Raw genomic sequence first — 25595 nt, 5'->3', positions numbered from 1 at the left:
TTGTCGTTGTCTCTAATTGGAGGCCATATTTAAGTTGATGTTTGTCCCACCTGTCCTTGTGGGTGATTATATTTTGTGAGTGTGTATCTTAATGCTACAGCAGTTTGGGGAGGGACCTTTCCTGTTTCAGCATGACAATGCCACCTTGCACAAAGCGAGGTCCATACATAAATGGTTTGTCGAGATTGGTGTGAAAGAACTTGACAGGCCTGCACAGAGCCCTGACCTCAACCCCATCGATCACCTTTGGGATGAATTGGAACACCAACTGCGAGCCAGGCCTAATTGCCCAACATCAGTGCCGACCTCACTAATGCTCTTGTGGCTGGACATCTAGTGGAAAGCCTTCCCTGAAGAGTGGAGGCTGTTATAGGAGCAAAGGGGGGACCAACCTCATATTATTGCCCATGATTTTGGAATGAGATGTTTGACGAGCAGGTGTCCACATACATTTGGTCATGTTGTGTATTTGCAGAGATGAAGAAACTTCCGAGACCTTTCCCATGACCTAACTGTGCTTTTATATAAGTTGAGCCCATAGAAACAGAATTACTAGAATTATATTTCTATGGTTCAAATCCTTCTCAGCTTGTTTACTCTTATGGGTAGAACAGGTGGGACCTCCACTAGCAGTCTATAAATGTTGGAGTCCTACTAGTATTTCCTACTACATTTAGGACTAATTTCCTACTACATTTAGGACTAATTTCCTACTACATTTAGGATTAATTTCCTACTACATTTAGGACAAATTTCCTACTACATTTAGGCTCATAGGAGTTCTACATGTATAGTTCAGTCTATAAAATGTAGCAGTCCTAACTTCTGAGTCATTACACAACATAAACCCAAGACAACATGCCAAATAGCTAGAGGTGACTGTTAGAACTCTTATTACGCTTATAAAGTCAACATCACTATAGCTGTTGTAGGTCAAGGATCTGTCACAAAAGATAAACATGCCACACCAAGGGAAATGATTGGGAGGATATTGCTTAAATGTTACGCAATAATCCAAGAGCACAATCTCATAGCGTATGCTTTCTTTTCTTTTTTTCACGCGGTGTCTTTGAGACACCTCTGGCCCGGCTCCCACAGGGGCAGAACAACAAATCCACAAATCCACCGCACCCCAAAGTTACAGCGCAGCAGAGCAATTCAAATATCACACGGCGGTTACGGTTGAGAATGATCGCAGAGGGGCGCTGTTCAGTGGTGGTTGAGATGCTAAGCCTTTAAGCCCACATCAACTCAATAGCATTAGGATTCACTGCTCTAGAAAAAAGGTCATTCTCTGAGTCCTCCAGCATTAGCCTATATCTAGAGCCAAACATATCATGACCAAAATGATCTAGCCTCAACTCAAGCGTCAATTATTTTTAATACAGCACCTGACATTTTCTGGGCTCTTAAAATCTAGCATTTGCTAATGTCACCAGTCACCATCGCTGCCTTCACTTATTAACAAGGCTGGACTGGGTCTCGCCCCTATCCTGTTTTAAACTATGAGTACCTAGCAAAGCAAACACACTCCTTACAGAGAAAGAGCCATTCCAAACAACAGGCAGAGTACACTCGCTCTTCAGTCCTTCATTTCAGCGCTGGTCATTAAATTAAACAATGCCGAGGACAGATTCCTCTGGTTATAAAAAAGCCTACAGTATGTGGGCCTCTCAGACCCCACCCAGAAGGGGCTAAGGGCAACAGTGTGAGTTACGGTGTGAGTTACAGCGTGTTCACAGTTTGTCCTTCAGAGAGTGTGGACTTGTGGGGGGAGAGAGAGAGAGACAGAGAGAGGGAGAGTGAGAGAAAAAGAGTGCGAGGGAGAGAGAGCAAGAGAAGGAAAGAGAGCGAGAGAGAGAGAGAAAAAAGCAGCACAGTATAGTATATAGTATATCTATGGCCAGCAGCCTATCATGTTTCTCCCTTGACAACTCTGAGATTTACCCTTTGCAGCTCCCCAGAGAGTAGTAGTACAGTAACCTATTATGGCCACTAGAGACAATACATGAAAGTCAACAAACATACTTTGATCTTATGGAGGATTTTGTTTGTGATTAGAAACAGACTTAAATCAGTAAGATAATCCTACGGCTCTGCATTCACATAGACACGTATAATATATGGGTTAATTTTATCCTGTGGTGGAAGGTGGAGGTAGTCTCTCACAGAGAGAATCATAGCGAGCTTAAGATTTGATAATGGCTCGCAAGAATAAAGATGAGCGGACATTCTTGAATGACACTGGTGGATGGAAAGTAATACCAGCCTCCCTAGAGAGGAATTTAATGCCAACCAGATGGATTTACTTTCAAAATAACCTCCCTTCGATTGTCTAACAGAAAGAGGACACATGCATGGTGTGGCCAGGTTTTTTTGCATGCCCTCAGGTGCTGAAACGACAGGTGCTGTCGAGAACCTAAAAGGGTTATTCAACTGTTCCCACAGCAGAACCCTTTGAAGAACCCTTTTTGGTTCCAGGTAGAATCCTTTTGGGTTCCATGTAGAACCCTTTCCACAGAGGGTTCTACATAAAACCCAAAAGGGTTTTTACCTTGAACCAAAAAGGGTTCTCCTATGGCGACAGCTGAAGAAACCTTTCGGAAACCTTTTTTTTCTAAGAGTGTACTCTAGCCTAGCTAGCAAGAGGGTTGTAAGAGTCCTTGGCCTGCTCAACCATGCACCTCAACTGTTACTTTATCAGCATGCTATCTCTAACTATACTTCCATTCTACATGTTTTTGTAGACCACCTGCTCCTTTCTGAGGGTCAACAAAAGACATGTAAACGCATGTACAGTCAAGACTCTGTTGACTCTAGCTACTTGAAAGTAAATTGCTGAACTGAAAAGTCCTTTCTAGCTGTGTCAGACCCACCCACACACACATTCTTCACATACTGATTTCACAAAACTGGATGCAAAGTCGAAAGTTAGAGCACATGTGTTGCTTTATCTACACCACCCATCCTAAAAACAACAACACGCTCCTCTACCAAAACTGCACCATGGTGGTGACCTCTCCCAGTCTCCAGTTTTTGGCAAGCCTTCTGACTGAGGTGTTTCTCATCTAGGTGTTACAGCACCTTCACAGGTCAGAAGGGGCGTGGAGCATTCCAGAGAGTTTTAAGACGTGAGTATAGATGGTCTGGAATAGGGCAAGTCACAGCCCAGCCCTTCTCCTTCACTAGAGGGGCTCTCTTTCAAGACAGCATCAAAACCAACCCTGTTACAGTGATGTTTCAGTATGATTAACACATGTTGCGTGTGTGTGTGTGTGTGTGTGTGTGTGTGTGTGTGTGTGTGTGTGTGTGTGTGTGTGTGTGTGTGTGTGTGTGTGTGTGTGTGTGTGTGTGTGTGTGTGTGTGTGTGTGTGTGTTACTGTGCTTTAGGCCATGTTCAGATAAACTTTATATACGTCAAAAACAGACTGAAACAACAGGTGGCTATCTGTAATGTATTGTACCTTTGACAGACAAGCAGATGTGTATGTGTGCACAGTGTAGTGCATCCATCTGTCTGTATAGGCCTTGCTGCATTCTGTGTGTGCGAGTGCATGTATATATGTATATATATATGTATATATGTATGTGTTCTGCATGCACATGTAAGGAATTTCATATCTACATGACAATGAATCATTTCCCAAATGCGCCACCTTGGAGACAATTGCTATTACCTCACTGTCCATTGCTGTTCACCTTGAAACACTCAAATATCCCCTAACTATTGGACACAAGGCAGCTCCCTGCACAACTACACTGCCCTGAAACTCGATGCATCATTGTGATGGACTTGGCAAAGAAATAGAAAGGCTGCACTTCTACATCTGTACACATTGTCCCGTCATCTCTTATACAAATCCCAGCCTTGCATACAGATACCGTATCCGGCAAATGCAAAACAGCACCACCACTAAACCTGCCAGAGAACACTCATGGCAAACATTATTTCCATCCATTACAATAACATTATCTGTCCAACATTTTCTCATACATTTACCTTTATGTGGATTCCTTCTATCCCTTATAATGTTATGCTCATGTTATTAGAGTGTTGTACCTATACTGAGACAGACGGCAGAAGACCCTGGTGTCCTACCCTTCCTGCTGATGAGTCAAACAACGGAAGAAGAACTCACCTGAAAAAGACAGAGAAACAAGACATTAGTTCATTGCATATTATTTGAACATAAACCCTTTTTTTTTTTTTTACTAAATAGGTATAGACAATGTACATCTTCCATATGTTTGCAATTAGTAAAACATACCAAGACAAACATATAAATTTAACAATCCAAGACTCTTTCAAAGTCTTAAGTTAAACAGCTGCGTGTCTCAGAACCCATTCATGTGAGGCTATTCAACTTCCCGTGGTAAGCAGGAGTAAATCTCTAGGGCAAATCTTCTTCCCACTTCGTCTGTGATACAGGGTCGAAACATTGCCTTCAGTTAAAAGAGAACAACGGGATCAGCCTACAACTTGAATTGTTTCAACGTTTCTTTCACATCGGAGTTTTGCAAACAAAAACAATTGAATAGCAGAGTAAGCAACAAGTATTGAGCTTTCAGAGGGGATTCGTGACACTGAGGAGTCTAGGCTATAGCTTAGTAGTAGATGTTTCACTGATAGATGTATGGTCGTTGTAGAAGTGTGCACTGTATATAATCCTCCTGACACATCAACCTAGTTTGCACCGAGAGACCTAACACCATGGCAAGGCCTGGTTGACTTGCCAACATTGCCACCTGCTGGGACAAAAGAGTAGAGCCATATGTTCAAAATGTGTCATATTATGCTTTCGCCATAAGTCAATAAGCTTACTTTGGGGCACTTGTGGGTTTTGACCATTCATCCCAAATGGAAGTATAATTATACTAGTATAATCTAATCCTAACTGTATATCAATGTAGAAATGATCTACTAATACAAGTTCAATATAACTTTCCTACTAGAGACAGAGGCTAGTAGGTCTACTTCAAATATCAAGTCAAATTCTGACACCTAGCCATTAACTGACTTGACACTATATAATTTACCTGGGCATCTACCTTTTTAAAATGTAGCAAGTACCCATATAGCCTATTGTTGCCTACTTTAGCCTTTAAACCTAAAAGAGTAACGCCTTTGTAGCTTGTCATTATGTGATGTGTTTATTTCGGAGTGTTCCTCAACGTGAGATAGTGACGTTTTTCTTTTTTTATAAACTTCAACTTAAACTAGGCTACTATGAAATGTCATCCACTACAGCTGGCCTGAAACTGAGGTCACTCCAACCTGCCCTGTGCATTTACCACCCACGAAGCCCTGCTTCCATTTCCAGTGCATAACCAACACTACGTTAAATCATCACCTTGGTGACATTTCTGAACCAGAGGACCTCTATAGAGTAGCCTTAAAATAGGCCTTGTCTAAAAGAGGCAATGGTTTACAACAGCCGGCATCTTTGAATAATTGGTGATTTATGGACTCATCTACTCATCAATGATCTACTACGAGGGTGGTATCCTCAGAGGAACTAACACCCAAGATTCCATGATTCAAGATGTTTAACAGTGACGTAGCCTTGTTCCAGATCTGTTTGTGCCGTCTTGCCAGTTCCTATAGGAGTTGACAAGACAGCACAGACAGATCTGGGACCAGGCAAGTGAGTGATGATTGTGGGTGGGTGGGGGGGGGGGGGGGGGGGTGGGGGGAACGTTCTGTGTGACGTACAGGTTGTTCTGTGCACTTTGGAAATGGACAACAATCAAACAGCACAATGACAATCTGGGATGGAAACAATCTGAACTCATAACGACTCCTACTCTGGAACATTCCAGGACAGTCACATTTCCTGGAAGGACGCAAACCAGCTGCACAAGGGCCAGAAAGACTCAAACCTGCCAAGCCTCAAGGGAGCGCGTCAAAAAGTAGAAAAAAAGCATTGTAACTCTATCATTGTAATCGGCTATATTCAAGGTTGACACCATGACTTAAATATACACTACTTTATTGAGAAATGTTCTTCTCTGAGGACACATACACACACACACACATATACATTCACATGCCCACATACACATGCACGTGCCCACACACACATCCACCCACGCACCCACCCACCCACACATCCACCAACCCACTACACACACACGACAATCAGAAACTCTGCATAATATGCTTTTCCTAAACTCAACTGGCATTCACAGCCACAAAAATCACAGCCAGACACGCTCCTCATTCCATGGGAGGTCGATGGAGACAGAGGAACCTTTCACACTTAGACAGACGCAGACGCACATGGACACGCACACAAACACACTCTCCATTAAAATACTCTTAATGAGAAGGAGCCTTGCCAGTGGCCACTTGACTACAAATCAGCTGCAGCCTCACATTCAGTTGGACAGACAGACAGACGGGCTGATCTGGAGAGGTCACCGTGCTGCTTAGTGTTTAGAAGAGGAGCCAGAAATGGAGGCCTAATGAGCTCAACCTCTACAGTACATAACTGATGCCAGCTGTTCCCATAAAGCACTGGTCTGGTCTGGATTAGTTTGAGGTGAATCTCAAGTCTTTCGTCAATTCATTGCGTCCCACGTCCCCCCCAGGACCTTTTCATACAATGAGATGAGAGAGGGGCATGAAGGGGGCTATCAACGAAAGAGTTTAAATGATGGGGGTGAATTTAATTTATTGAACCTTTGACAGAGAAGCAGATGTGTGTGTGTGCACAGTGTAGTGCATCCATCTGTCTGTATATGCCTTGCTGCATTCTATATATATATACTGCTCAAAAAAATAAAGGGAACACTTAAACAACACATCCTAGATCTGAATGAAATAAATCATCTTATTAAATACTTTTTTCTTTACATAGTTGAATGTGCTGACAACAAAATCACACAAAAATAATCAATGGAAATCCAATTTATCAACACCTGGAGGTCTGGATTTGGAGTCACACTCAAAATTAAAGTGGAAAACCACACTACAGGCTGATCCAACTTTGATGTAATGTCCTTAAAACAAGTCAAAATGAGGCTCAGTAGTGTGTGTGGCCTCCACGTGCCTGTATGACCTCCCTACAACACCTGGGCATACTCCTGATGAGGTGGCGGATGGTCTCCTGAGGGATGTCCTCCCAGACCTGGACTAAAGCATCCGCCAACTCCTGGTGCAACGTGGCGTTGGTGGATGGAGCGAGACATGATGTCCCAGATGTGCTCAATTGGATTCAGGTCGGGGAACGGGCGGGCCAGTCCATAGCATCAATGCCTTCCTCTTGCAGGAACTGCTGACACACTCCAGCCACATGAGGTCTAGCATTGTCTTGCATTAGGAGGAACCCAGGGCCAACCGCACCAGCATATGGTCTCACAAGGGGTCTGAGGATCTCATCTCGGTACCTAATGGCAGTCAGGCTACCTCTGGCGAGCACATGGAGGGCTGTGCGGCCCCCCAAAGAAATGCCACCCCACACCATGACTGACCCACCGCCAAACCGGTCATGCTGGAGGATGTTGCAGGCAGCAGAACGTTCTCCACGGCGTCTCCAGACTCTGTCACGTCTGTCACGTGCTCAGTGTGAACCTGCTTTTATCTGTGAAGAGCACAGGGCGCCAGTGGCGAATTTGCCAATCTTGGTGTTCTCTGTCAAATGCCAAACGTCCTGCACGGTGTTGGGCTGTAAGCACAACCCCCACCTGTGGACATCGGGCCCTCATACCACCCTCATGGAGTCCGTTTGAGCAGACACATGCACATTTGTGGCCTGCTGGAGGTCATTTTGCAGGGCTCTGGCAGTGCTCCTCCTGCTCCTCCTTGCACAAAGGCGGAGGTAGCGGTCCTGCTGCTGGGTTGTTGCCCTCCTACGGCCTCCTCCACGTCTCCTGATGTACTGGCCTGTCTCCTGGTAGCGCCTCCATACTCTGGACACTACGCTGACAGACACAGCAAACCTTCTTGCCACAGCTCGTATTGATGTGCCATCCTGGATGAGCTGCACTACCTGAGCCACTTGTGTGGGTTGTAGACTCCGTCTCATGCTACCGCTAGAGTGAAAGCACCGCCAGCATTCAAAAGTGACCAAAACATCAGCCAGGAAGCATAGGAACTGAGAAGTGGTCTGTGGTCCCGACCTGCAGAACCACTCCTTTATTGGGGGTGTCTTGCTAATTGCCTATAATTTCCACCTGTTGTCTATTCCATTTGCACAACAGCATGTGAAATTTATTGTCAATCAGTGTTGCTTCCTAAGTGGACAGTTTGATTTCACAGAAGTGTGATTGACTTGGAGTTACATTGTGTTGTTTAAGTGTTCCCTTTATTTTTTTGAGCAGTGTATATATATATATATGTGTGTGTGTGTGTGTGTTTGAGGTAGACAGATTAGTATGTAGTAGAGGTAGAACAGAGGGCAGGTGGGTACAGTTGCTTGATCCTGCAAAACAGCAAACAGATTCACCCACATCAACAATTAGGCTTGGGATTCTTATGACATTAAAATAACCAATTGTTGGGGCAGTCTAGAAATGAACATCAATCCCATACTGGACCAAGGCAGAGGTATAAGGACAACAAAACCAAGAGCAAAAATGACTAAGGTATACACAACCATTACCAGCACTCAAGCTTGCGGTCTTGTCTACCCTGCAAGCACAGACAGAAGGAGCACACAGTAAACTAGCTGAACTGTAGCGTAAACAGCCCATTGGCAGTCAGCCAGGCTGAACCTTAAGAACCAGGCTCAACACATTATGTTTGTTTATGTCATCAACTTTTATGCACTAATCTCTGTAGATATGCATGTGTGGTCTCTGCACCTCCCCATATCTCATTCCCACACACACACACACACACACACACACACACACACACACACACACACACACACACACACACACACACATTATGCCTTTGTAACCGTGAAGTAAATATGGTGCAGAAGGATCTGAATCGCCCTGGCCTACAATATGCAGCCCCTGGATACAGACAGACAGACAGACAGACAGACAGACAGACAGACAGACAGACAGACAGACAGACAGACAGACAGACACCTGTCGTGTGTTGGCTCTAGTCTGCTATGGTGTCTATACTCCCCGGCTAGTCCAGAGGGTCTGTCACGCATACTCTGCACCTGCATTTGTTCCCTCTGCCATTCTTTGGATTTCTTCACTTTCGGCGTCCACATTTGTACCGCTAACACAATCCGCTGTCTTACCTTTGGTCGAGGAGTAGGAAGAAGACATGCCTTAGCAGCTACTGAGACCTTTGGAACTGCAGGAGGTGGGTCTCTTGAGTTCTTGCTAAACCTTTTCTTTTTCTTTCTTCCCGTCTCTTGATCTCAGTTTGTGCAGCCTGGTCTCTGTCTATCGTCCTCTCCCTTTCTAATATGTCACGCCTCATAGTTCCACAGAATAGGAGGCCCCCTCCCCCTCTTCACAGGTTAGAGCCGCCCTCACTCATAAGGCCCATGTAAGCACCGCTTGTGTGTGTGTGTGTGTGTGTGTGTGTGTGTGTGTGTGTGTGTGTGTGTGTGTGTGTGTGTGTGTGTGTGTGTGTGGGTGGGTGGGTGTGTGTGTGTGTGTGTGTGTGTGTGTGTGTGTGTGTGTGTGTGTGTGTGCGTGTGCGTACGTGCGTGCGTGCGTGCGTGCGTGTGTGTGTATGAGTGTGTCAATGCAGCGCTCAAGTGCTTTGAGAGAGGCGAGGTATTCAGATCAGCAACAAAGGCCAGCGGGAATAAAAACTTCAAAAGAACAGAACAAGAATCCCCAAAATTATTCTGCATTCGATTCAATGACAAATGCAAACCAGCCAACCACTTACACTGTGCACTTGAGACGTGAGACGCAGGCTCGTGATTCATTATAAGGGAGACAAGTGCAATACTATGATAACATCCCCAGCTGCCATCCTCTATTGCCCGGTTCATAGCTTAGCTAGCGGCGTTAAAACAGTTTGCACCTCCTGAGAGATCCTGTGGTTGAGTGAAGTATACATCCTGACTGACAGCCAGACGGACATATAGCTAGACATGCAGACAGAGATACAGATGGACGGACAGACTTGATGAAAGCAGCAGTGGGGGGGTTGAGTATTCTGGCACAGTGACAGAGTGGTTTAGTGGCATGGCCCTCTGCCAACCCTTCTGAGGGGGGCGGGGGGGGCTAGTACAGTCTGTTTGGGCATGCAGTAGAATACATAATGTGCCCTATGTAGAAACAATCTACTATCCCCTTCCCTTAAACACTGCATGTAGATGTGAAAGAATTTGACAGGTGTAAGAAATATGGTAATAGCTCCACCTTGCCCTCTAGTAGACTAAATGTATACTTTACACCGTATTGCTTGCGCCCACCCAATTATTAAAGATCTATACAAGTCTATGTAAGTCTAAGGGGTGGGGCTAGAGGTTGTTTCTTGACCTTTTTGCAGCATTTATACCGAGTAAGTACAAAGCAAATAGGTGTAGTGTACAACATTAGACTTGATAAGTCACTGTAAAGAATGTGTAGCATGTGTGGTGTATGTGTGCCATGCGTTACTACACGTGTAGCTTCACGGTGGTGTAGTTCAAAAAGGTGCAGTGTTGAGCAGCTGGAGACTGATGATTGTATGTGCATGCAGTTAATCATTTACAGTTATCATGGCCTAATGGCATACTGTATGTAAGCACAACACAAGCTAAGTACGACTGCAGCAGTACGCAAACACTGACCTCAAAAGAGGCCCCACTGTGACCATTGAGCTGAGTGAAACTGTATCTCCGCACCAAGACAATGGACACAATCTTTTTTCAAATCTTAGTAACACTAGATGGGGTGGGGGGTTACCGGAGGCGAGGGATGTGATTGTTACGGCGGTGAGGGACGCGACTGTCTGTTTGGTCGGCGGTTTAAAAAGAAAAGCGTGGAGAATGTTTGTCGTTTTTGTCCAATGCCATTTATTGTAATCTCTCATAAAAATTTTTTTGCGAAATACCAAAAAAAATCTCTTTCTTTTCCGTTGCAAAACATTTTGCTACGGTGTCTTCTGTCCTGACCACATATTAACCACCAGCAGAGGGACACTTCACCCACTTCACCCAGAAAGCCCTAACCTGCAGCTGTGGAGGAAAATGCCTTATGTTTATCAAGTGTACTGCTCCCCTGGGCCTCACAATCACTGTGAATAGCTGGACAACAGAGGCCGAAAACAGTCCTGTGATGCATTTCCTACCAGTGATGACCATGTCAAAGGAATGTCCTGCTTTCAGGAAGCTTGTAGTGCCGGTGTGGCAGAGTGGTTGTGGGAAATTGTGAATTGATGTAAAACCACAGGAATGCAGGTCTGAATCCCATGTGGTGACATTTTGGAAATGTTGATGTGCTGCCAAGCTTGTTGAAGTTTAACTAATACAGCTGTATGAATGTATGATTCAGCACTGTTTGTTCAACAATAATAGGACACTGCTGACAATGGCTATATTCACTAAAAGGTTGTTATTACTAACTAGTTCAAGGGTTCTCAACCTTTTCTGTTCCTACCAACTGAAATGCTTTAAAAATCCCCCTATACATAAGAGATCATTCAATAGAAGCTATCCTTGAGTGGTTATCCAGGGACAGTGTTTTGATATCTAAGGCAGTATTTCCATATCGCACCAACATACACACATGCTTGCAAGTACGCACACAACCACACACACAGACACACACACACACACACACACACACACACACACACACACACACACACACACACACACACACACACACACACACACACACACACACACACACACACACACACACACACACACACACAATCCATCAACATCTCCCTCAGGATCAAGGCCAGAGTGTTTGATGGGATTCCCAGATGAAGTAACTGGGATAAACTGGGAAGGACAACCGTCGGATGGGAGATCCCATTCCCTGCCCCACCAAAACAAGCAGACATAAACAATACCAGACGACAATGGGACCTGCAGCCACCCAGCCATTGTTCTACACACCAAAACACGGTAGCCACCTCCGCTAGTATACAGTAGCCAGCTGACTAGAGCATCAGTGATAAATCCCAAGTGTACTGTTGTTGTTTCAGGACTCTCAGACTAGACAGATAAATGGGTCAGATAAAACTGAACAGGGCGTTCTGATTCTTCCTGATAGAGCAGGCAGTGACGCATCCCCAACCACCATACCACCAGTGATCCATGAGAAAGCCAAACACTCCTTTTAAGACTTGGGCAAATAACTTCAAAAGAGTAATGAGATGTCAATCAGGGCCACTGCCCTGCAAAGGGTGTTGCCTTCGGATAGAACATTACAGTAGATCAAGGTCATGTTCATTTATTTTTTATTATTTCACCTTTATTTAACCAGGTAGGCCAGTTGAGAACAAGTTCTCATTTACAACTGCGAACTGGCCAAGATAAAGCGAAGCAGTGCGACAAAAACAACAACACAGAGTTACACATAAACAAACGTTACAGTAAATAACACAATAGAAAAAGTAAGTAGGTAAGGCAATAAATAGGCCAATAGTGGCGAAGTAATAACAATTTAGCAATTTACACTGGAGTGATATATGTGCAGATGAGGATGTGCAAGTAGAAATACTGGTGTGCAAAAGAGCAGAAAAACAAAAATAAATATCGGGATGAGGTAGGTAGTTGGTTGGATGGGCTGTCTATAGACGCAGCGATCGGTAAGCTTCTCTGACAGCTGACGCTTGAAGTTAGTGAGGGACATATAAGTTTCCAACTTCAGTGATTTTTGCAATTCGTTCCAGTCAAAGGCAGCAGAGAACTGGAAGGACAGGCAGCCAAAGGAGTTGTTGGCTTTGGGGATGACCAGTGAAATATACCTGCTGGAGCGCGTGCTGCGGGTGGGTGTTGCTATCGTGACCAGTGAGCTGAGATAAGGCGGAGCTTTACCTAACAAAGTCTTATAGATGACCAGTGGGATTGGCGAGGAATATGTAGCGAAGACCAGCCAACGAGAGCATTCAGGTCGCAGTGGTGGGTAGTATACGGGGCTTTGGTGACAAAAGGGATGGCACTGTGATAGACTGCATCCCATTTGCTGAGTAGAGTGTTGGAGGCTATTTTGTAAATTACATCGCCGAAGTCAAGAATTGGTAGGATAGTCAGTTTTACGAGGTTATGTTCGGCAGCATGAGTGAAGGAACCTTTGTTGCGAAATAGGAAGCCGATTCTAGATTTAACTTTGGATTGGAGATGCTTAATCTGAGTCTGGAAGGAGAGTTTACAGTCTAGCCAGACACCTAGGTATTTATAGTTGTCCACATATTCTAAGTCATAACCGTCCAGAGTAGTGATGCTAGTCGGGCGGGCGGGTGCGGGTTGCGATCGGTTGAACAGCATGCATTTGGTTTTCCTAGCATTTAAGAGCAGTTGGAGGCCACGGAAGAAGTGTTGTATGGCGTCGAAGCTCGTTTGGAGGTTTGTTAACCCAGTGTCCAAAGAAGGGCCAGATGTATACAGAATGGTGTCGTCTGCAGTGGATCTAGAGGTGGAGTTTAGAATCCCCCGCAGCAAGAATGACATCAGTGATGTATACAGAGAAAAATTTGATGTTAATCCCGATGTCCTGGCTCAAACAATAAACTTGGCCCCTCATACTGTACTACCATGACCACCCAGTCCTAGGCTAATCTTCCCTTCCAATTGCCTCTCCAATGCAACTCTTCCCCAATCCCCATTTTATTTAGAGCGATATATCGGTTCACCTATATTATTGGCCGATATTGGCCTTTTACCGAGATATCTGTATTGGCTAATAGTAACTGCTAATCAATAAATAGGAATTGGACCCCAAAAAACATGTCGGTCTATGTTTGAAACCATAGTAGGAAATGGATGTCCTCAAGTCAACAGTAGATGGCAGAAAAACGGAACAAGCTACAGACTGAGTGATAACAAGTCTGCCAGATATAGCCTAGTGCGGAGGGATTTTTGAGGTCGGTTTGATTTAGGTATGATTATAACAAAATAATCACGGTTTTCAACATCAACCAAAAAAATTAACATGAAATGCATGATCAAATAATGACATTAAAATAATTTTAGAACTTTTTATTGGAAATACCAAAGCCCAATATAGTGAACATTCAATTGCCAAAACATTGAAAACATTTCATTGTCCCTGTCAGGTCCACATTGGGTAGACAAATAGAAAAATAGGAAATTATATATATTACTTTGTTTTTATTTGATGACTTTTTTATAATTTTTCATTCCTTAAAATCATCATCTCATCTCTGCTCAGGTAGAAGCAGCCAGCCAGCCAGCCAGCCAGACATCCAAACGTTCTCTCTATGTGCCCCATACTGTACTGTCTTTGAGACATCATTTTAGCTAGGCTAGTGACTAGCTGGCTAGCTAGTAGCTGACTAAGTATGCTGCAGAGCTGTCTCACAAAATCATTTGATTAGTTCTTCAAAGTAGATGCATACTACAACTATCATGCCGGGAAGAACAAGTGCAATGCATTATGATCATTGTAGTTAATTACCACGTTTCTGCGCTGAACTCGGTTGAATATTTGCCCAGCGTCCCACATAGTTCTTGACTTGATTTCTCTCATGAATGATTTGATTTCTCTCTAAAGAAACAGTGCGCTCAGCTCACAAGAACATGTAAACAAAATGGGAATTCAAGTAATTAAACCAACGTCAGGTAAATTAACTGTAAAAAAAAAAAAAACGAAAAGTTAAATCACTCAGCACTAGCCAGATATCTCATCTGCTGGCCTCATATCCTACATCTGCATTGTTCCCTAGGAATTCTGTCCTATTTTGGGGAATCCTTGCCCTCTGAACAGATGGAAGAGTAATCCTCTGGATTTCATAACATTATTCAGGGATGGGCAACTGGCGGCCCGCATGACTCCCTTTTGAAGGCCTTCAGTCAGGGTCTCAACTTACTGTTGCAGGTTAGAATAGTAGAATAAACAAGGTGCAATTTCAAAATTTGGTTGTGCATCAGCAGTTTTTCTCAGACACTGATAACTGACATGGGCTAACTGTGTGACTAACATCTTTCAGATTGGTAAATGAGTCTAGTGGCCAGCTATCTAAACATTGGTCGAATTACCCCCATTGATTTTGTTAGTCAGTTTCACTAAGATGTCATATAAAAAACTGCAAACATTTCTCTCCACCCTACAACAAAATGTGTAGAGTTGCAGGAAATTAGGTGTAAAACAGAAAATTTGCCTCTCCAGCCCATGGCAAAATGAGTAGAATTGCATGAAATGAGTTATAAAATAGCAAAATTCTCTCTCCACCCCATATCAAAATGTATAGAATTGCAGCAAACTTTCTTTAAAACTGCTACATTTTCTATACGTCCCATGGCAAAATGTGTAGAATTGCACAAAATTAACTCTAAGATGTAACAAATGTCTCTTCGCTGCCAAGAAGAGGGCTGCTAAAATAGTTTGCGCGCAATGTGGTGGTGGTGGTGGGGGGGGGTATTCACATGTGGGTATGCAGACCCGCGCGCAACTGCGGCACCTCATGATGAGATTTTTTTGTAGCCCCCACCCCCATCAAAGTTGCCCATCCCTGACACAGTTTATTGGCTTGCAAACAACACTATTAACGGCTGACTTGGTTTGACAATTGAAACATCACCAGGAAAATAACCTGTGTTTCTACTAGACCCACCACAGCAGTGCAGGTACAGTACTATAGATGTACAGATGTCGTATCTTAATTTGAGCAAGTTTCACACAGCAGGAAAATAGTCCTGCAGCCACAGGAAATGAGAATTGTTATGTGGATTATCATTAATGTAGAATTTGTTTGGGGGGGGGGGTTGATACATTTTTCATTTGGGAAAATCAAGTAAAACATTTTGGGGGAAATTATACATTTTAGAAGCCTTTTTAAACCTTGAATACACTACACATTGGCATTTCTTGCAACACCAGGATGATCAAATTAAGATACAGCATCTGTAAATGTCTAGTTCAAGGAGTAAGCTCCAGACCATCCATGTCTTCCTGTAGAATTCCTTTCATTCTGCCCAGACTGAGGCAGGCTCAAACTAGAAAAGCAAACAGCCACTTCACACACAAGGTGTCATGGCTTTACAGTAGCTCCCATGTACAGAATACTGCCCTTTCATCTGATATCAGATTCCCATAAAAGCAACTACAATTTCTTGAGTCTTCAAAAAACTCTTGCAGCGTTTCCTTCCTGTCTTTGTTGTCTCTCCTCCTCCAAAACTCTCACCAGAATCTGATTCACTGAATCCCTGAACATGTACACACAGAGTGCCTTCAGGAAGTATTCACAACCCTCGTCTTTTTCCACATTTTGTTGCGTTACAGCCTGAGTATAAAATTGATTAAATTAATATTTTGTGTCACTGGCCCACACACACACACACACACACACACACACACACACACACACACACACACACACACACACACACACACACACACACACACACACACACACAAACACACACACTGTTTTGTGTATGTATTTTTCCTTGACATTACATAATGGTTAGACTACCAGTTCCTTTGCTGCCAACAATATGTCACTCGTTTTCTCCCCCCTTCCTTTATTATATGAGAGACAGAAAGCGATACTGATTGTGACTCAAATAATAGCAGAGGGTTGTGTACTCTGTATCAGACTGATGCTTAAGAATATAGGGTAATTTCCATGTACAGTGCATTCGGAAAGTATTCAGACCCCTTGACTTTTTTCACATTTTGTTACATTACAGTCTTATTCTAAAATGGGTTAAATATATATTTTTCCTCATAAATCTACACACAATACCCCCAAAACAGGTTTTAGGACATTTTGGCAAATGTATATATATTTTTCAACTGAAATATCATATTTACATAAGTATTCAGACTCTTTACTTAGTATTTTGTTGAAACACCTTTAGCAGTGATTACAGCTTGGAGTCTTCTTGGGTATGACGCTACAAGTTTGGCACACCTGTTTGGCACACATCAAAGTGGAATTATGTTTTAAGACATTTTTACAAATGAGAAAACAGTGAAAAGAAGTAAGCCTGTACAGAACAAAACATATTCCAAAACATGCATCCTGTTTGCAATAAAGCACTAAAGTAAAATTGCAAAAAATGTGGCAAAGAAATTAACTTTATGTTCTCAATACAATGTTAGGTTTGGGGCAAATCCAACACAACACATCACTGAGTACTGCTCTTCATATTTTCAAGTATGGTGGTGGCTGGATCATGTTATGGGTATGCTTGTCATTGGCCAGGACTAGGGAGTTTTTGGGGGGGATAAAAAATTATGAATAGAGCTAAGCACAGGCAAAATCCTAGAGGAAAACCTTGTTCAGTCTGCTTTCCAACAGACACTGGAAGACAAATTCACCTTTCAGTAGGACAATAACCTAAAACACAAGGCCAAATATACACTGGAGTTGCTTACCAAGACGATATTGAATGTTCCTGAGTGGCCTAGTTACAGTTTTGACTTAAATCGGCTTGAAAATCTATGGCAAGACTTGAAAATGGCTGTCTAGAGCTTGAATAATTAAAAAAAGAACAGTGTGCACATATTGTACAATCCAGGTGTGGAAAGCTCTCAGGGTAGACTTACCAAGAAAGAGTCACAGCTGTAATCGCTGCCAAAGGAGATTCTAACATATATTGACTCAGGGGTGTGAATACTTATGTAAATTCGATATTTCTGTATTTCATTTTCATTTTTTCACTTCGTCATTATGAGGTATTGTGTATGAGAAAGAACATTGATTTGAATCCATTATGAATTCAGGCTGTAACAACAAAATATGTAACTGATCAAGGGGTATGAATACTTTCTGAAAGTAATGTACATGTATATACACACACACACACAGTACACACAGCATAGTACTGTATTCACAGCAGCACACACACAGGCGAATCCCCACCATGTTTAGCAAGCTAGCTGCTCCCATAGACTTCCACTAAATGTGTCAAAACAGCTGATTCCACAATTATAGTAACAAGTGACATCAATGACGACAAGTAAATCTGTACTTTGCATTACTGAGTATGAGGAATGGTGCAGGGGGAATCCTACAACACATCAACACTGATGAAACTTAAGAAGATGGAGGGAAATCAAGAAAGAAGACCTATTGGGGAGATGTAGCAGGCAATTGGAAGAAACAAATATACAGTGTGGTAAGTGTGGACCACCAGTAAGGTCCTGTGAACCCCAGCCCCTTGACCCCAGGCCAAAGGCCAACCAGAACATGCCTTGCTGGGAAGCTGGCTGTCCTCACACCTTTGTGTCTTTCCTAATGAGTCAGGAGGTGTGTGGGGGAGGCGCTGGGGATGATCAGTCAGCTGTAAAATAACACTGTCAAACATGGTCACACACACACACACACACACACACACACACACACACACACACACACACACACACACACACAAAGGGCCAGGAAAAGGGTTAAGCAAACACCCACAGGTCAGGAGACCCCCCTCTCTCACGCTGTCGTCAAATGAGCCAACATTCATCATACATCCTACCGTGGAGCTTCTTGAAGTCTGACTGAAAAGCAGTGTAGCAATACAGTGGGGTAGATTTGACTGTCAAACTGATGTCTAACAGTGCTCTGTAATCATCATTATCAGACTGGTGGTAATTTGATCAGGGTCAGTTTGTTATTGGCATGGCACTCTGTTCACATGGTCTTGATGATGGTAGAGTAGCTTCAGGTTGACACATCAAAGAACATGGGCTACACTAAACTACTGAAGTTGAATAACATCTCTGAGGAGAAAATAACCATCCCAAACTCCTTGCATATTGATACTTGTCTGTACATTTTGTTGAGGCTTTACCCGTAGCTTAAGTAACACCTACGGAAAATACAATTTACATTGAGATTCAAGGCCTATGCTCAGTAAAGTACCAATTTATGTTTGATTGATTTTAAAAGTCTAGTCATGTGGCATTAGGAGTTATTTTAGGCGTATACAATAGTGAGAGGGGGTTAGGCACACCAACATCTCTCAGCAAAACTAGGTCAAGTCTCAGCACTTCCATTCTGAGAGAGGCTGAGGTATTTTATGCCACCCTGCTTGCCATTCAGGGACTAGCCCAGCACAGTGTGAAGGCACAACCCAGTGCAAACAATACACACAATCACATGGAGCTAACAGGGGCCAGTACTGTTACTGACTCTGGGCCTGTGTGGCTCAGTTGGTAATAGTGTGGCACAAGCAACACCAGGGTTGTTGGTTCAATACCCACTGGAACCATACCATGTATAGCCTCACTGCACTGTACTTTGGACAAAAGTGTCTGCTAAATAGCACACATTATTATATTATTACCCAGCCAGATGAGGGCAGTTAGAGCTTTATGACTAAGAAGAAAGATAATTTCATATTTGCTAATCAAAGAGCTTAACTTTTTTAATTACAACAAAGATAATATATCAAATCATAAACAATAGCATCCAGACTTATCAGGCATGGGCGCACTTACTTTAACTACATGATAGTGTACAGTCGTGGCCAAAAGTTTTGAGAATGACACAAATATTAATTTCCACAACGTTTGCTGCTTCAGTGTCTTTATATATTTTTGTCAGATGTTACTATGGAATACTGAAGTATAATTACAAGCATTTCATAAGTGTCAAAGGCTTTTATTGACAATTACATGAAGTTGATACAGAGTCAATATTTGCAGTGTTGACCCTTCTTTTTCAAAACCTCTGCAATCCGCCCTGGCATGCTGTCAATTAACTTCTGGGCCACATCCTGACTGATGGCAGCCCATTCTTGCATAATCAATGTTTGTCAGAGTTTGTCAGAATTTGTGGGTTTTTGTTTGTCCACCCGCCTCTTGAGGAATGACCACAGATTCTCAATGGGATTAAGGTCTGGGGAGTTTCCTGGCCATGGATCCAAAATATTGATGTTTTGTTCCCCGGACCACTTAGTTATCACTTTTTCCTTATGGCAAGGTGCTCCATCATGATGGAAAAGGCATTGTTCGTCACCAAACTGTTCCTGGATGGTTTGGAGAAGTTGCTCTCGGAGGATGTGTTGGTACCATTCTTTATTCATGGCTGTGTTCTTAGGCAAAATGGCTGTGTTCTTAGGCAAAATTGTGAGTGAGCCCACTCCCTTGGCTGAGAAGCAACCCCACACATGAATGGTCTCAGGATGCTTTACTGTTGGCATGACACAGGACTGATGGTAGCGCTCACCTTGCCATCTCCGGACAAGCTTTTTTCCGGTGCCCCAAACAATCGGAAAGGGGATTCATCAGAGAAAATGACTTTACCCCAGTCCTCAGCAGTCCAATCCCTGTACCTTTTGCAGAATATCAGTCTGTCCCTGATGTTTTTCCTGGAGAGAAGTAGCTTCTTTGCTGCCCTTCTTGACACCAGGCTATCCTCCAAATGTCTTTGCCTCACTGTGCGTGCAGATGCACTCACACCTGCCTGCTGCCATTCTTGAGCAAGCTCTGTACTGGTGGTGCCCCGATCCCGCAGCTGAATCAACTTTATGAGACGGTCCTGGCGCATGCTGGACTTTCTTGGGCACCCTGAAGCCTTCTTCACAACAATTGAACCGCTCTCCTTGAAGTTCTTGATGATCCAATAAATGGTTGATTTAAGTGCAATCTTACTGGCAGCAATATCCTTGCCTGTGAAGCCTTTTTTGTGCAAAGCAATGAGGACGGCACGTGTTTCCTTGCAGGTAACCATGGTTGACAGAGGAAGAACAATGATTCCAAGCACCCCCCTCCTTTTGAAGCTTCCAGTCTGTTATTCAAACTCAGTCAGCATGACAGAGTGATCTTCAGCCTTGTCTTCGTCAACACTCACACCTGTGTTAATGAGAGAATCACTGACATGATGTCAGCTGGTCCTTTTGTGGCAGGGCTGAAATGCAGTGGAAATGTTTTTTTGGGGATTCAGGTCATTTATATGGCAAAGTGGGACTTTGAAATAAATTGCAATTCATCTGATCACTCTTCATAACATTCTGGAGTATATGCAAATTGCCATCATACAAACTGATGCAGATTACTTTGTGAAAATTTATATTTGTGTCATTCTCAAAACTTTTGGCCACGACTGTACACACTAGGTAAGTACAAGCAAAATAACACACTTGTTTTTTATGTTTCCTTTCCTGGAAAGGAAACAGGAGTTCAGTATTGCAGTTCTTGTTCTGACTGACCTCGGCTCCAAGGAAATTAGGGTGCAGGAACTTCAGGAAGACAGGATGTGGAGTACCTCCCTGCATGCCACTCACACAAGACCCAGGGATTCCCCCTTACATAGGGTTGCAAAGCTATCAGTAATTTACCAAAGTTACCAAAATCCTGCAGCATCACTAGGTCTGGGATTCCGGGGCTTCAGTCCCGGGTGTTTTTGGTCCAGCCCCAAACCTTTTGATGGTACTTAAAAATATATATATATATATTTACCGTTCAAAAGTTTGAGGTCATTTAGAAATTCACTTGTTTTCCATGAAAACATACATGAAATGAGTTAATAATTGTGTCCTTGAAACTTTGCTTTCGTCAAAGAATCCTCAATTTGCAGCAATTACAGCCTTGCAGACCTTTGGCATTCTAGTTGTCAATTTGTTGAGGTAATCTGAAGAGATTTCACCCCATGCTTCCTGAAGCACCTCCCCCAAATTGGATTGAGATCCGGTGACTGTGCTGGCCACTCCATTATAGACAGAATACCAGCTGACTGCTTCTTCACTAAATAGTTATTGCATAGTTTGGAGCTGTGCTTTGGGTCATTCTCCTGTTGTAGGAGGAAACTGGCTCCAATTAAGCGCCGTCCACAGGGTATGGCATGGCGTTGCAAAATGGAGTGATAGCTTTCCTTCTTCAAGATCCCTTTTACCCTGTACAAATCTCCCACTTTCCACCACCAAAGCACCCACAGACCATCACATTGCCTCCACCATGCTTGACAGATGGCGTCAAGCATTCCTCCAGCATTTTCATTTTCTCTGCGTCTCACGAATGTTCTTATTTGTGTTCCGAACACCTCAAACTTAGATTTGTATGTCCATAACACTTTTTTCCAATCTTCCTCTGTCCAATGTCTGTTCTTTTGCCTATCTTAATCTTTTAAGATAGGCAAAATTATTGGCCAGTCTGAGATATGGCTTTTTCTTTGCAGCTCTGCCTAGAAGGCCAGCATCCTTGAGTCGCCTCTTCACTGTTGACGTTGAGACTGGTGTTTTGCGGGTACTATTTAATGAAGCTGCCAGTTGAGGACTTGTGAGGCGTCTGTTTCTCAAACTAGACGCTTGCTCAATTGTCCACCGGGGCCTCCCACTCCTCTTTCTATTCTGGTTAGAGCCAGTTTGCGCTGTTCTGTGAAGGGAGTAGTACACAGTGTTGTACGAGATCTTCAGTTTCTTGGAAATTTGTCGCATGGAATAGCCTTCCTTTCTCAGAACAAGAATAGACTGACGAGTTTCAGAAGAAAGTTATTTGTTTCTGGCCATTTTGAGCCTGTAATCGAACCCCCAAATGCTGATGCTCTAGATACTCAACTATTCTAAAGGCCAGTTTTATTGCTTCTTTAATCAGAACTACAGTTTTCAGCTGTGCAAAAATAATTGCAAAAGGTTTTTGTAATGTTCAATTAGCCTTTTAAATTTATAAACTTGGATTAGCTAACACAACGTGCCGTTGGAACACAGGAGTGATGGTTGCTGATAATGGGCCTCTGTACGCCTATGTACATATTCAATAAAATAAATCAGCCGTTTCCAGCTACAATAGTAATTTACAACATTAACAATGTCTACACTGTATTTCTGATCAATTTGATATTATTTTAATGGACAAAAAAAGTAGCTTTTCTTTCAAAAACAAGGACATTTCTATGTGACCCCAAACTTTTGAAAGGTATATATATTTGTCTGATATGAGTTTCCATAACCACACCACTTGTACTATGCAGTATTTAAAACAAATGTTTTACTGACAAAAATAAACAGACAAAAAATAAACAATACAATATACTGCGCAAGGCAGTAGCAGGCACTGCTAGAAGCCCCTGGTGTGACGCGGTGCCTGCTGTGATTGGTTGAGATTTCAGAATGTAGTGGACCACTCACCAGGCCTTGAATTTCCCGGCCGCATCGATGGCCATGGCCCCTTGTGTTGCCGTAATGCCCGCTAAAAAAAAATCCATGCCTTGCAGCCGTTGTGCCCTTGGGCTGAATATAATAATTCTAATTCCCTTCTCTATGCTGCCAATCACCACGCTCCAAAGCACCTCTCACTCACGTGACTCTCTCAGATATCTCAATTGTTATTAGCCAATGCCTGTCACGTGATCGGGTCCTTTTCACAGGTATCGCAGCTCTGAAGTAGGCTACAAGTGAAGACAGACACATTGGGGATGCAACGGCACGTGTCCTTATCAAATTTCAAGGCGCATATTGAACTGTCCACATTTACTTTCGTGAGCCAACAAGATGAGTAACGAACAGCAAAAGCACTAGCCTATGTCAATCTACTATCCCCATAGTACAAAAGTTGACCTACAGTGGCAAGAAAAAATATGTGAACCCTTTGGAATTACCTGGATTTCTGCATAAATTGGTCATCACATTTGATCTGGTCTTCATCTAAGTCCCAACAATAGACAAACAGTGTGCTTAAGCTAATAACACACAAATTATTGTATTTTTGTTGTCTATATTGAATACAGAATTTAAACATTCACAGTGTAGGTTCGAAAAAGTATATGAACCCCTAGGCTAATGACTTCTCCAAAAGCTAATTGGAGTCAGGAGTCAGCTAACCTGGAGTTCAATCAATGACTCACAAAATTTGAGTTTGCTACTCACAAGAAGCATTGCCTGATGTGAACCATGCCTGGAACAAAAGAGATCTCAGAAGACCTAAGATTAAGAATTGTTGACTTACATAAAGCTGGAAAGGGTTACAAAAGTATCTCTAAAAGCCTTGATGTTCATCAGTCCACGGTAAGACAAATTGTCTATAAATTGAGAAAGTTCAGCACTGTTGCTACTCTCCCTAGGAGTGGCCATCCTGCAAAGATGACTGCAAGAGCACAGCGCAGAATGCTCAATGAGGTTAAGAAGAATCCTAGAGTGTCAACTAAAGACTTACATAAATCTCTGGAACATGCTGACGTTACTGTTGACGAGTCTACGATACATAAAACACTAAACAAGAATGGTGTTCATGGGAGGACACCATGTAAGAATCCACTGCTGTCCCAAAAAAACATTGCTGCACGTCTGAAGTTTGCAAAAATGCACCTGGATGTTCCACAGCACTACTGGCAAAATATTCTGTGGACAGATGAAACTACAGTTGAGTTGTTTGGAAGGAACACACAACACTACGTGTGGAGAAAAAAAGGCACAGCACACCAACATCAAACCTTCATCCCAATAAATATGAAGACTGTATATTATTAAATCAATTCTCTAGGTTTAATTATTACATGATTAAACTAATAATGTAAACATGAATTAACTAGGAAGTCGGGACACCACGGGAAAAGGTTTAGCGTTAGAGTTAAATTTTCACAAATATAACTAACTCTTCAGATATTTTAATATCTTATCAGTTAGTCTTCCATTAATGATTATTAATTGCCTCATCAGTTCTCATTACTGAACGTCGCAAAGTCTTGGATATCTGCATGACCCCTAGTTAAAATCATGAATCAGCGATATACAAATTGGCTTAATTATATATTTACTAACTAACTAAATAAATAATCACACAGAATTACTTAACAAACAAACAGTAGATATTGGTTTACTAACAATGATAGAAAAGTCAATAGTGGGCTAAACAGATATGACGGCTTGGTAGACAACGGAAAGGGGTGGGGACTGAGAAAGAGCGGGAAAGACTAAATGGATTCACTACACACAGTATATACTTATATTCATTAAAATGCAAATCCTTTGCATATGAATGGCTGTTCATTCGAGAATAATTGCAATGTATATATTTATGCTCGTATTGTCTCTCCGTTGAAAACACTTGATTGTCCTGTAGAGTTCAACAGAGTCTCTGGTTAACTTTCCCAGAAGTCACAATGTCTTTCGTGGTTGTAGGTGGTTAGAATGGATACTTCAGAGTACCATTCGAAAATGTTCTCATGGAATATATGCTTCGGCGGATGTCGGTATCCTCGTTCTAGACTTAGATCATTTCTAGCTGCAGACTAGTACGATTTGCTCTTATTCTGTAGTGATCGGTAGTCTCAGAGTTTAACCATTTCCAGCCATGTAGCCAAAATTACAGCTGTATGGTCTCCGTGGCCTATAGAATTGTAGCCATTCCAACGTGGGGACGACGTCACAGCGTTCTCTGACTTGTCCTTTGGTAGAGATGTAGTTTAAACCATTTCACATGAAGCATCAGCTGCATGTTTTCTAGTCTAATTTGAATTTCATCAGGAGTGGGTTTTATACACTTCAGAGAAAAGGGCAGTCCATGACGCCTAATGTGATGTCTGGGCTCATGGGGGTGTAGCCACTGACTAGTTAATCTTTTTATGAAAATCCATTTAGAAGGTTAACATCACATTACATCTTTTCACAAAT

At 42.7% G+C, this 25595-nt stretch overlaps 1 protein-coding gene across 5 annotated transcripts in view; it reads right to left on the bottom strand.

Annotated features, from left to right (window-relative positions):
• Positions 1-25595, bottom strand: part of LOC115176026 (plectin) — a 188675-nt gene that overhangs the window by 106595 nt on the left and 56485 nt on the right. For 2 of the 5 annotated variants that reach the window (XM_029735881.1, XM_029735901.1), the window contains exon 1: positions 9207-9249. The exons of the other annotated variants lie outside the window; for them this stretch is intronic. In XM_029735881.1, coding sequence (XP_029591741.1) covers positions 9207-9234 — 28 coding nt within the window. In that variant the 5' untranslated portion in view covers positions 9235-9249. Of the gene's footprint in view, positions 1-9206; positions 9250-25595 lie in introns of those variants that run through there. 5 annotated transcript variants of the gene reach the window in all.

Source organism: Salmo trutta, chromosome 3 (assembly GCF_901001165.1).
Source record: "Salmo trutta chromosome 3, fSalTru1.1, whole genome shotgun sequence".
Taxonomy (NCBI): Eukaryota; Metazoa; Chordata; class Actinopteri; order Salmoniformes; family Salmonidae; genus Salmo; species Salmo trutta.
The sequence above is the reverse complement of the archived record's forward strand: the minus strand, read 5'-3'. Positions and strand labels throughout refer to the sequence as shown.